The 14,304-nt window shown below is 37.2% G+C and overlaps 1 protein-coding gene across 2 annotated transcripts in view; it reads left to right on the plus strand.

Moving 5' to 3' along the window:
- The window catches only part of nubp1 (nucleotide binding protein 1 (MinD homolog, E. coli)), a 42,233-nt gene that overhangs the window by 15,293 nt on the left and 12,636 nt on the right, over positions 1 to 14,304 (plus strand). For both annotated transcript variants that reach the window (XM_073857381.1, XM_073857382.1), the window contains exons 4-7: positions 608 to 676; positions 1,412 to 1,444; positions 1,777 to 1,867; positions 12,354 to 12,508. In XM_073857381.1, the coding sequence (XP_073713482.1) occupies positions 608 to 676; positions 1,412 to 1,444; positions 1,777 to 1,867; positions 12,354 to 12,508 (348 nt within the window). The remainder of the gene's footprint in view (positions 1 to 607; positions 677 to 1,411; positions 1,445 to 1,776; positions 1,868 to 12,353; positions 12,509 to 14,304) is intronic.

The following is a 14,304-nucleotide window of genomic DNA, read 5'->3' on the forward strand; positions in this document are numbered from 1 at the left end:
ATGTGATAGTAATTGTGTTTGCATGATGATTATTTTAGTATATATTTGAGTTTAAACCTCAAACATCTCCCGTCTGCTCGTTTTGGCAGTAGTTCTGAATGTGTCATTACTCGGACCGACACGCTTAGTTAGATGTGCCCTGTGCACCTGTTCTTATCTCACATCGCTGCTTCGCATCTGGTTCAGTTCAGCTAGAACCGTGACTCAGGTCTGCTACTCATACCCAAACAAAGTCCAGACTTTACAGTCAGACGTAATGCTTTCATTCATACCCACGCATGTAATGGAAAGGTTATACGTCCTGGTCGCAGCAGGGTAGAAGAGGCATTCACAGATGAGTTTAAAGAGCCAAAGTGTGTATTGGTTTTGGTCGGTTTCCCAGGCTCAGACTAAAGCTGTCTTACATAAGAAATGAGTCAGTGCAGGTCAAACAGACTGATGCTGTGTTTGTGTGTGTGTGAGAGCCTGTGCCACACTGATATCTAGTGGTAACTTTAGTGTACTGCTCTGAAAACTATAATATTAAGGAAGGGGTGAAGCCACACTATCTAAAAAACAAACAAATGGCAAATCTTTCTAAATAATCTACATAATGTTTCTATTCTAGGTAGCGCTGCTAGATGTGGACATTTGCGGACCATCTATACCAAAGATAATGGGATTGGAGGGTGAACAGGTATGTTGGATCACATACTGGCTTTACACACACACACATGCTACAAGTACTTTTAGGCATCAATATATACACTAGATGTCGCTTGGGGTTCCAAGCATTCGTCAAAACTGCCGCCGTCTTGGAACAGGGGTCTTGTCGTAGGAAGTAGCTAGGTAATGCTACTATCTCCGCAATTCATGGACGATGCCGGACTTTTGTGCTATGTATGGATGTTAGGTCTACTAGCACTATGCATTATAGTTAGAAAAAGTAGATTTTCATAATATCAAAACTTTAATTTTTTTCTGTACACAATGCTAATACATGTCTGACTGTTGGAACGAAAAAAAAGAAAATTGCATTCATGATGATTGATAGTGATTTAATGATGCTGATGCAGGGCTCCCCTGTTTCAAGATGGTGGCTCTATTTGACGCATTCATTCCAATGAACTGCCATACTGAAAAATTCAGCTAAGACCAGCATAAGTTTGGTTTTAGCTTGTTTTGCTGCTGGTGTAGCATGCTGGTCTAGCTGTGTTTTGGTTGCTTTTTATGCTGGTCTAGCTTGACTTAGCTGGTAAGGCTGAAAGACCAGCTGACCCACCAGCTTTGCCAGGCTGGGAGGACCAGCTTAAACCAGCTACCAGCTTATGCTGGTCTTAGCTGAATTTTTCAGTATTGTAGCCAAGGCGACATCTACTGTATGTATCTATGACTTTTATGCAAATGATCTCAGCCTGTACTCTTCCTGTAGGTTCATCAAAGTGGCTCTGGCTGGTCTCCAGTGGTAAGAAAACTATAATATTTAACTTTTGACCTTAATACTTGGTACACTCTCAGAACTAAAGGTATAAAAGTTGTCACTGGGACAGTACCCTTTCAAAAAGGTACACCTTTGTACCCAAAGAGTGCATGTTAGTACTTCAAAGGTACATATTGACAGTTCAAAGATACATATTTGTACCTAAATGGTACATATTAGGACCTTTTTTGAAGGGTACTGCCCCAGTGACAGCTTTGTACCTTTATTTTTGACAGTGTAAAATTTGATTAGATATGCCTTTTATAATGTTTGGACATTTCTTACAATACATACTAATATATATCTTCCCTGTCTAGTATGTGGAGGACAACCTGGCCATCATGTCCATTGGTTTCCTGCTCAGTAGTCCAGATGATGCTGTTATCTGGAGAGGGCCAAAAAAGAATGGTTTGTACTTAGCTTCAATCCTGCATTCTGTTGTACTCATGAGAACAACAACAAATCGCTTTTATCTGACCTGGCACAAGTGAATCTCAGTGTCATGGCACAGTACAATCACAATCTAGGCAATCCGGCACCAGCCACGACTCGGTTTGAAATCTCCCTACAATTCTTCACAGAGCTATGGAAATGTTTAAGTCTTAAATGCCTACACAGTAGATTAATATCACACTAAACATCCCTGCGATTTTGAACACGAATGCCCTGGCTCGAAAACAGGAAGAAATAAAACTAAACCACACATTTGTCAAATACAAATAGAATAAAGTCTTGTAATTCCCCTGGATGTAAAAAGAAATGCACATAAACAGTATGGACAGTGGAAATCTTTGTTTTGTTTAATGCTAAACTTGTCATCTTTTGTTCCAAAAAGGACAATTTCTGCTTAAAGGGGTAGTTCACTGAAAAATTAAATGAACACAAAAAAGGTACACTGTAAAAAATACTTTGCTATTAGGGGTGTAACGGTACGCAAAAATCACGGTTCGGTGCGAACCCCGGTTTTGAAGCCACGGTTCGGTTCATTTTCGGTACAGTAAGGGAGAAATGCAATCATTAAACTGCAGGTTGTTTATTACTATAAACTTTTTTTTACAATTTGTTTACACTTTTTTAAACACTTTTTATTAAAATATAACATATAAAATATATAAAAAATGAAAAAATAATAAATAAAATACTACTGCAAAGTTCTTTTTTACATTATTTTATAACAGAAGGTAACTCTTTTCTTAACCTTCTCTTAAACTTTTTCTACTAAAACCTTGAACTAACAAATTCAATTCCTGAATACATTTATGAACTATTAGCCTACATTTTTGCCACCAAAAATTTTCTGTTTTGATTTATTTTGGATTGTTTAACTCACAGTATTGAATTGGCTATGTACCATCTCTGTATAAAAATAATATTACTGCTCTATGTGTAACTGCATAGCAAGCAACATGATGATATACTTATTATACACTCATTTTGAGATTAGTGAGTTGCATACCTAGCCATCTTTGATCTTTTGCATGTTTCTCCTAATCTTTGCTTGTGTCGTCAATGTAAGCTGTAACGAACCCCTCCGCAGCTGAGTAACAGCTGAGTAAGCCCGGGTTACAGCTCTTCTCTGTCCCGACCAGCTGATCGCATTGGCACAATGATATGATTGACGTGATGTGCAGATGAAAAATCTGATCACGCATTCCTTATTCTCGCTGTCACAGAAAGCGCGTCTCATGAATGCGTAGCAACGAAAGACGTGCATCCTCTCACGCACCTTTGAAAGAACAAAGCAGCTCGTTGACACGCGTTTAACATGCGCTTTTAGATACGACACGTAAACGTTTACATCAATAATCAAACGGATATACAACTAAGTAAATAAAAATCTTTCTGCGCGGCCGAATTATGTTATATGTTTGACAGAAGACTTGCGCTGAACGCGGAGACTTCCGCCACTTAATATGTTCGTGCGGAAACGCACGTATTATGTTCCGCACAGGCGCACACAAAATGCATTCGGCCTTTCGGTGCACGTGTGGACCGTGCCGAAAGCCCTGAACCGAAACGGTCCGGTTCGAATACACGTACCGTTACACCCCTATTTGCTATCTTACATTTTTTTGTTAAATCAGCTCAGATTTACAAGTCATGTCAACAGAGATGAGTTGTCACAACTTATGAGAAAAGTCAACTTAATTTTATAAGTTATAACAACTCACCTGTAGTTATAACAACTCACCTCTAGTCAAGATAAATAATAGTAAGTTGAAATGACTTGTAAATCCGAGTTTGTAAGGTTTGTAACCAAGCAGATCCGGGGCACCATTCACTTCAATAGTATGAAAAAAGAATACTATGGAAGTGAATGGTGCCCCTGATGTGTTTTGTTTTTTTAAATATCTTTATTTTATACAGGTTTGAAACGACTTAAGAGCGAGTAAATTATGAGTTTTCATTTGTTGGTAAACCTACTGTCAGTAACACTGTCTGGTTACACACTCTTAAAACGAATGTGTTAAATTAACACATCTTGTGTCTAGTTAAGGACAACACACCTAGTGTGTTGTCCTTAATTTAACACATCTCTGTGTTATTTTTAGAACAACACACTTTGTGTTGTTTTAACACATCTTGTGTTGTCCCTTTTATTTATATGAACTCTAAATCAGCACGAAATGACACATAATGTGTTAAAAACAACACATAATGTGTTAACTAGTTTAACACAAAGCAATGTGTTAAAATTAACACACCCTGGATGTGTTAATTTTAACACATTGTTTTGTGTTAAACTATTTAACACATTATGTGTTGTTTTTAACACATTATGTGTCATTTAAGTTCATAAAAAATAAAAGGGACAACACAAGATGTGTTAAAACAACACAAAGTGTGTTGTTCCAAAAATAACACAGGAATGTGTTAAATTAAGGACAACACACTAGATGTGTTGTCCTTAACTAGACACAAGATGTGTTAATTTAACACATTCATTTTAAGAGTGCAGGAATAAATAATTTCTGTTAAAAATCTATAATGAATATTAGTGTTGGAATTTTGTTTTATTATTAGTTCAAAAATGTCAACTCAATAGGAACATGTAGTATTCTTACAAAGGGTTCAAATTGTGTGATTGTTAATGTTATGACTAAGTTAGCGTAGCTGGTTTAGTGTCACATAACCAGCTTTAAATAAGAAGTTTCTGCTTGACTAACCTGCTGGTTTCATTTCCATAAACCGGTTTTTCAATGTTAAATGATAACTTCTGTTCTTTTATTATAGTACTAGCAGCATCAGCTTCCTGAGTGACATTTAAACTTTATAAAGCAGAACTATTGCTTTCTAAATAAAAAAAAAAAGGTTCCCCACAGACAGAAACACAAAATACAGACGTGACCATTAGCAGAACTTGGCCACAGTTAAATGGAGACCAAATGCATTGTTTTAATGATTTACATCAAGTGATAAAACATGATAGCAACACAAAGATCACTGTTTGTCACAGTTGGATTCGGTGAAACACACAGACTGATAAAACGTATGCCTGTTAAGTCAATAAGCGTTATTCCCATTTCATTCAGATCTAGCAGTACAGTAGTACAAAGTGAAATGAGACAATGTTTACATAAAATGACAAAGAGCTAAGAAAAAAAATCTCAATAAAGTGCATATGTGGAACCTAGTTTAAACTGTGCAAAAGACAGAAGACATAACAATACAATACACTCCAAGGCAGGTGCAAAAATATAAAAATGGCACTGGCCAGTGTTCAGTTTGTGGTTGTGGTGGAGACATGTGTGATTATTAGATATTCATCTCTAGAAAAATATCTAAGCTGCGAGAGACTTGAGCAAACTTTTCTCTTTTGTGTCTCTGTACTAACTTGGAGAAATAAAGGGAAAGTTCATCCAAAAATCTAAATTCTGTCATTAAAGGGATAGTTCACTTTAAAATGAAAATTCTGTCATAATTTACTCATCCTCATGTTGTTCTAAATCTGTATGCATTTATTTTTTCTGATGAACACAAAAGAAGATATTTTGAGAAATGATGGTAAACACACAGCAGTAAGTGACCATTGACTTCCAAAGTAGGAATAAAAAAATATGATGGAATTTAATGGGTACCATCAAGTGTGTGCTTACCATCATTTATCAAAACATTTTCTTAGTCATTTATCACAATACTTCCAAAATATTTTTTTCCTACTATGCAAGTCAATGGTCACTTACTGCTGTGTGTTTACCATCATTTCTCAAAATATTTTCTTTTGTGTCCATCAGAAAAAAGAAATTCATACAGATTTAGAACATCATTAGGATGAGTAAATGATGACAGAATTTTCATTTTAAAGTGAACTATCCCTTTAAGTTTCTTTTTTCTGATGAATGCAAAATAAGATATTTTGATAAATGATGGTTAGCAAACAAGTTGACAGCACCCACAGACTTTCATAGTAGGAAAAACCAATACTATTGAATAGGGATGTCAAATTATGCAATTTCCCATATTCGATGATCATTTAAATTAACGATCAATCAATCGAATAATCGTTAACATTAATAGTGCAATAAGCCATTACAGCAGTGGCATATAGCCAATGACATAAAAGTGTGCGTAAAAATGCCAGCTTCCTCACGTGAATTAAAATATTTTATTTTGTGTAAGTAACATGCTAGTGGGATTGTAAAATGAGTCAGTGTAGTTGCTGTTTTGCTAAAAATCATAAATTTAATCTCGTAATGAAATATAATGACTAAGGGGCCAGTCACACCAAAAGCGCTTTAAATGCTTGCAAACGCAAGGCGCGACGCACTGCCTTTTTTTAAAAAAGAGCAGTGGGACGCGGCTTTTCATATTGCTAAGCAACCACCGAGTCAGCTGTCTTGTCAATCAAATATTGAAGCGTGAGCGCTCTTTTGCTGTTAACTGTCATATTAGCAGAAACTTTAAAAAGAGGGCGCTTGCTCTAACCTTGTTTGAGGGAGAGAGTGAGCGAGTGGAGTCCGGTTCTTCAAAGCAGCTGTAAACTTCCCTCACCACAACGTAAGGCCCGCCTCTCCCCTCATTCGATTGGACAATGCAAAGACGCGAATGACGTCGGGCGCTCCTTCAAAAACGCGTGCGTGGCAGGCGGCCAAAAAACGCAAGGCGCTCGGCGCGCATAAACAGCGCGCAAAGCGCCCTGCCCATAGAATATCATTCAAAAAAGGCGCCTGCAACTGCCATAAACGCTTTTGGTGTGACTGGCCCCTAATAGACACAGTAAACTCTGCCTCAGCCAGTCAATAATGATGATCAATGATATACGTTGCAGGCGTTCAGAGTCTAACGACAGTCAGTTACAGTTTACATTTAACAGTTTCTTGCCAGAATTTAATTTTTCTGTGTATTAAAAACGGCTTCTGGTCTCCTTTCCTGTGTATAGCAGCGTTGCTACGCTAATCTTGTAGGCTTCTCTGAAGAGGGTCTTTGCTTTTATTAACCCTGTTTGCATTTTTTTGCACTCCGGATGCCATTTTGTTGCGTTAGCAGCCAGCCTTGTCTGGAATGAGGTTAAAAAACCCATGTGTGGGTTTGGCATCGAGCACTTGGCTTGTTTAACTTCTTCGCGCTTGTTTAATTTTTTCACCAGCTGTGTATGCGCTTTGCGCAGGCGCCGCACACACGTGCTTGCTTTTTCGACAATCGTTAACTTTTATCGATTTAATTCTTATCAATAGTAGGGATGTTTACATCGCCACTATTGAAGCACACTCTCAACTGAATGCGTACCATCATTTATCAAAATATCTTACTTTGTATTCAACAGAATAAGGAAACGGATACAGGTTATGAACATCATGAAGGCAAGAAAAATTATGACAGAATTTTCAGTTTTCGGTGAACTACCCCTTGAAAGGGATAGTTCACCCAAAAATGAAAATTCTGTCATTATTTACTCACTCTCATGTTGTTACAAACACAATTTCTTTGTTCTGATGAACACGAAGGAAGATATTTTGAGAAATGTTTGTAACCAAACCGTTCGTAGACCACATTCAATTCCAATAGTAGGAAAAAAGAATACTATGAAAGTAAATGGGGTCCACGAATGGTTTGGATACAGACATTTCTCAAAATATCTTATTTTCTGTTCATCAGAACAAAGAAATTTATACAGGTTTGTAACATAATGAGAGTTAATAAATGATTACCGAATATTTGTTTTTGGGTGAACTATACCTTTAAAGAGATCTTTATCCGTGACTTTTCTTTCGTTTTTTTATGCAAAACAGTTAGTAGATAGTTTAACACCCTACATCTTGACTTTATATTGTTTTATAAAACTACACATTTTGAGTGGGTATTTCATTTTGCGTCAGTACTATTATTAACAGTCTTTTATATATATATATATACTCATAAAAAGGAACAGAAATACAGTTGGCGTTATGTTTCATGATAAGATTCTCAGCAAAAGGGTCTATTTTCTGTAAGGTTTAGAGCTCTGTTTATCTCAAAGTCTAAGTTTAGTCTGGTTTCACTTCCTTACGATCTGTGATGTTTAAGGACTTTGTTCCTAGCACATTTCCTTTACAGTATATCTCACAGGTGCATTAAGTGTGGCTAGCCACATTGATTCGAGTTGTTTGACTCTGGATGATGTAGCTGAACCCCCGAGTGCAAAGAAAATGTACCCGAGACGTTGCAGAGAGCATTTATAGACTTGAGGAGACCATGAGTATGTTTTGTTCAAATAGGTGTTATCACAACTTGCACGTCAGGAAATCACATTCTGGTATTCAGAGGAAGTTGAGAGGATGTCTAGTATAGTACAGATGTAGATCGAGGTATTTAGAGCATAGGGTCACACACATTGCTCTTCTGGGTGCGTTTGTATGATGACAAACTTTTGTTGATGTTTATTGGGGGTAAGCAGACCGCAGACATTCAACGCATATGGATTGCAATTCTCTTGGGCTACACACCACATTCCCCTGTACACCATGTGCAACCGACATGTACAACGTAAACATGGTTTTAAAAACTGATGGTGCGTGTACAGTACGCACACACTCTTCTGGTGACGAAAATTGCATCACGCGCACTGTGCGCGTACCGTCATATAAACAAAAAGTAGGCCATAATTTGACCTTTATAGTGAGGTGATAATGAATGTAATAGATTGTTGCTTTTTTGTCAAGAAAATTTAAATGTCCCGCTCTTTCTGTGTTTTTGAAGCTTTGATTGTGTTTACAGTGCGCAATATAACGTGTTCATGTTTCACGTGTCAAAAAACACGTTTTTTTCACACAATTTACTAATGTCTTCCTTATTCTATGAAGGTCCTCCTTCAGAAATACTTAACGAGTTCTGATTGTGTAGTTTGTTTAGTGTGTTGTGATTCAACAGCAGCTTAGCTTGCCGTTAGCTTAGCTGTTAACTGACATATTCCTGTGGGCGGAGTTTAGTCAAAAAACTGTTCTACTGACATCATTAAAGCAGGAAGTAAAGGACTGTACTCCAAACCGGCCGTTCGCTGTAGGCTTTGAAAGGAATTCTTTTAAAGAAACTAAATTGGCTGGCAGTGAACTTTGAACTTTATCATTTTACAGGTATTATTTATGCTATTATAGCAACATTACACACTAACCAGGGTTTAAAAATGGGATCAGAAAGAACGTGATCTTTAACATTTTCCGTCCATCCTCTGGGGTTCTGAGTGGCACCTACTGTATGTAGTGTTGCAATTTACAACCGCACTAAGTTGGCAGCATGTCGAATGATGCAACAAAAACATTGCTTTGTCTTACTTGGTGGGTTTGGTATGTGATGAAATTTTCCCCATCTGTTTTTTTTTTGTGATATTACCATGCAACAGATGTAATAACTGTTATTTCGTTGCGTATTGCTCTCGTAAGAATCCTGGTTTTGGTCGCACTGCATATGTGAGAAATTAAAGTTGGGCGGGTGTTAGTCTGGAATGGTCATCAGATAATCCGAATGACATTCATGGCTAAACCAAGCCCAAGCAAGATCATCTATTGAGGAAGTAAAGCACTGGCATTTAAAACATTTGCATGCCTTTGGTTTCTTTGAGGTGATCAGCAGACATTAATGTACAAAAAAATGTACACAACTGTGGCTCTGTACTCAAATTGCACTCTTATGCATTTGGTAGGTGCATTTTTTATAAACATTTTAAGAGTATGTGTGGTATTTGGGATTCTGTCTGTGACCTACTAATGCTCCACCAGTTAAGCAACAGGAAACATAAGTATAAATACAAACTCCACCTAAAAGTTGAGAGTCAACATTGCCTGTTCACACCCACCTCAGTCTCTACTATGAAAGGACCCTTTCATGCTGCATAGTTTCTGTTTGAATAAAATTTAGCATCACATCATTCTTAAATGTAATGGTAGTGCATATAACTTTCTGTGAAATCAATGCTTAAATCTCATTATCTAATAATAATAGCATTAGGAGCATCAAAGTTTGATTTAGTCATTAATTCAATATTTGATGTGCATGACCTTACTGAGTCAATATGAGGCAATGACTTCGGAGGCAGCAATTTTGTGCATGAAAGCAGCTCTGAGAAACACTTTCAGACCGCCTTCATATAGGCACCTTAACAGAATTCTGTTTAAAATATAAACAGTAAGCGCTTTTGTAATAACTAGGTTAAGGCCAAATACCGAGCTCAGGGGGAGGATCGCTCTAGGTTCGGGCCAAATACTGAGCAGAGTGCAAATTCATCATTCAACACCACTGCTGAGTATTTTTCATTGCAGTCTCAAATCTGCCGTTTCCTACATCACAAACATGCAACCAATGACGTTAATTTAGTTCAATGAGTGGATCAGGCAGTTTGAGCCATAGATGTGTATGTCGCAAGACTGCTAAAACGATTGCAGCACTGCTGCTTCAGCTATATGAGGCAAGCATGTGGTTCTCACACTTGTAGTGTGAATGCTTAAACATCAGCAATAAAGACAATATATGCTGCAAACGCACAACTCACATGTGCATTGTTAAACCATCAGTTATGGGTTTGGAACTGAATGCAGCATCTATGTACGCATATATCTATGGTCTGAGCTGGTACGATTGAGTGGAGGCAGAGATTAATTCACATATTCATATTTATAGTCCGAGCTGGTGTAAACGAGTGATAGAGAGAGATTAGAGAGAGGAATAATTTGCATATTCAAAGAGCCACATAAACTAAATGAGGCAACGATGTTACATTTAAGCTATTTTAAGGCATGAAGCTATTTAAAGGAACACTCCACTTTTTTTTGAAAAAATACTCATTTTCGAGCTGTGGCAAGACTAGAGTTAAACATTTGATTCTTACCGTTTTGGAATCCATTCAGCTGATCTCGGGTCTAGCATAGCTTAGCACAATCCATAAAATCTGATTAGCAGTGTTGGGGGTAACGCATTACAAGTAACGTGCATTACGTAATAATATTACTTTTAACGAGTAAAGTAGCGCATTACTTTTTTAATGTACACATTAATATTTGAGTTACTTTTTCAAAAAAAAGTAATGCAAGTTACTCTTTTAGTTTAATTAATTAGATTTAAAAAAATGTACTGAATTAAACTAAACATAGTCACATTATGAACACTACGTGTACACGCCTATGTGGGAACAGTTTGCGTCAGAAACTGAGATGGCAGGCGAGAGCTCAACATTTTTGTGATGAAATATGCAATTTCTGAACGCAGAACATTTCAGTTATAAAAAACACCAGCCAAGAAAAAGTAACGCAAAGTAGATAAAAAGTAACGTAAGCATTACTTTCCATGAAAAGTAACTAAGTAACGCAATTAGTTACTTTTTTGGTGGTAACTAATTATTCTAATGCATTACTTTATAAAGAATCGCACCTAAAAAATATTCAAATAGTTTTGAATATTTTTTCTATTTACTAAGACCGACGGAATTTTTTTTCTAGGCAGATATGGGTAGGAACTATACTGTTCTTTAACATGGCTGCAGGAGGTGCAATGATATTAGGCAGCAGCCGAAAATAGTCCCTTTAGTACCTTTCAATGGCAGGGGACTATTTTCGGGCCGTGCGTGATATCATTGCGCCTCCTGCAGCCATGTTACAGCAACAAAGTCCTGATTATTACACCAGAATGAGAGTATAGTTCCTAGCCATATCTGCCTAGAAAATCACAACTTTTAATTTTCTGTCGGTCTTAATACACGATGTAACTACAGAAGAGTCAAGTTTTAAATAGTAAAAAAACGAAACTCTTTGGTTATTTTTTTAGGCGTGATGCCTGAAAATAGTCCCCTGCTATTGAAAGATACTAAGGGGACTATTTTCGGCTGCTGCGTAATATCATTAACATTTATCTATTTACTATCATCTATAAATAGAAAAAATATCGAAACTCTTTGGTTATTTTTGAGCGTGATGCTGATGGTCTGGTCAGATTCAGTGGATTGTGCTGGGCTATGCTGGGGGTGGTGCCCCCAGACCCGGAGATCGGCTGAATGGATTCCAAGACTGTGAGAGGCAGATGTTTAACTCTAGGGGAGCTGGAAAATGAGTATGTTTTCAAAAGAAGTGGAGTGTCCCTTTAAGAAAAAAACTTTTACATGAGATGAGTTTAAGGGATAAAATTGACTACAGGGGGAATATTTTTGTACTCATAATTGTCTGGGCCTTCTTACATTGAGAAAGTGGTATAAATATTATAATTTCGTTTTTTAATTTTAAACATTAATCTAAACAGTTATTTAGTGCAGTTGTAATTGCTGGGTAAATTACCTTTGAGCAGCTTAAACCGTCTAAAAGCCACCGCAGATCCAGCTTCTGTGGCACCTTTTCAAAGTTCACAGAGTTCGAGATAAGACTGGTGTGTTCAGAATGCAGTGTGTCCCATTTGTTTTTGTGGATTGTTACATGTCCTGTATCTTGCTAACGTTTAGGCATGATCAAACAGTTCCTGAGGGATGTGGACTGGGGAGAAGTGGACTATCTGATTGTAGACACGCCCCCAGGAACCTCAGATGAGCACCTGTCCATTGTGCAGTACCTCAGCGGCGCTGGCATTGACGGGGCTGTAATCATCACCACTCCTCAGGTAAATGCCAGTTGTTAAGCACACAAAACACTCCCCATGTTACAGGAAGTTGTTCTGCCCTATTTGTCATCTGCTGGCACTTAACAAAAGATATTGGTGTACAATTTAGATGCAACCAGTGGATAGTACCTTATAGTAGCTGTGTGTATTGAACTGTAAGTTTGGAGAACAAGACACATTCACACTAAGCTGTAAATAAGTTTTTAAAAAAATCAGTTGGTTTCCTGTACGCAGAGCTGCTCATGAAGTGAAACACAAGATGTTAGCAGCTTTCACAATATTAATATATATTTTAATGTTCCTGTAACTTATTTTAACAAACCCAGGGTTCAGTTCTTAGGGAATGCATGGACTGGTGAAATGTATACCTTAAGGGAATATTCAGTTTTCTTGGAGGAAGGGTCCAGATAATTTGCTCGCCACCATGTCGTCCAGGGTGTTGATGTCTTTCTTTGTTCAGTCGAGAAGTTTTTTGAGGGATGCATTGCGGGGTTTTTCTCATTTTGATGGACTTTGGTAGACACCAACATTTAATACTCAGCACTTAACGGTTTTTTTCAATGGAGTTTCAAAGGACTATAAACAATCCCAAACGAGGCATAAGGGTCTTATCTAGCAAAACGATTGTCATTTTTGACAAGAAAAAAAAAATATGCTCTTTTAAAGCACAACTTTTCGCCTAGGTCCGGTTCAGCGCGACCTAACGTAAATGCGTAGTGACGTAGGGAGGTCACGTGTTACATATATAAAACGCACATTTGCGGACCATTTTAAACAATAAACTGACACAAAGACATTAATAAGTATCAGTTGACATACAACAACGTCGGTACGGTCCTCTTTCTCAACACTTGTAAACACTGGGGCGGAGTTTCGCGTTCGTCTTCTGTGACCTCTTGACGTCATGACGTATTGCGTGGGGTCACTTGGCGCATCACAACCAGATCTAGACGAGAAGTTGTGGTTTAAAAGTGTATATTTGTTATTTTTCTTGTCAAAAATGACAATCGTTTTGCTAGATAAGACCCTTATGCCTCGTTTGGGATTGTTTATAGTCCTTTGAAACTCCGTTGAAAAAAACTGTTACGTGTTGAGTTAAGTGTTAATTGTTGGTGTCTATTAAAGTCCATTAAAATTAGAAAAATCCTGCAATGTTTTCCTCAAAAAACATAATTTCTTCTCGACTGAACAAAGAAAGACATTAACATTTTGGATGAAATGGTGGTGAGTAAATTATCTGGATTTTTCTTTTAAGAAAATGGAATATTTCTTTAAATGTACGATAAAAGCGCCTGCCAGATTCATAAATGTAAATGCATTAATTCTTTGTATGTTTTACATAGCTAAGCTTTAAATATGTAAAAGTTTATTATTAGCTTTCATCATGGTTGTGCATGTTTTTTGCTCCAACGGTGTTAAAGGGCACATTATTGTGCCAACTTCCTCGTAATCACCAGGAATTATTGTTTGTTTGCTGAACAGTTGTATGTTTCAATACCTGTTTGCAGAGTTGTGTTCTAATTTAAATGCTTAAGTAGCCAAGCAAAACATGTATGTAAATGTTACGGTCACAGTTGTCGCATGTATTTTTCTCTTGCTGTTAAGAAAACTCCCTGACTGCCATCATGCATTTAAACTAGTGTTATGAATGTATGAGAGGCTTTGTTTTTTGTCTGCAAACCATTCAGCCATATATATGTTAAAAATAATCTAAAAGGTGCCGTAGAATGAAAAACTGTTTTTGCATAGATAAATAATAGGTTCTGTACATGGTAATGACATATCGTCAGCCTTAA

This window comes from Misgurnus anguillicaudatus, chromosome 19 (genome assembly GCF_027580225.2).
Source record: "Misgurnus anguillicaudatus chromosome 19, ASM2758022v2, whole genome shotgun sequence".
Classification (NCBI taxonomy): domain Eukaryota; kingdom Metazoa; phylum Chordata; class Actinopteri; order Cypriniformes; family Cobitidae; genus Misgurnus; species Misgurnus anguillicaudatus.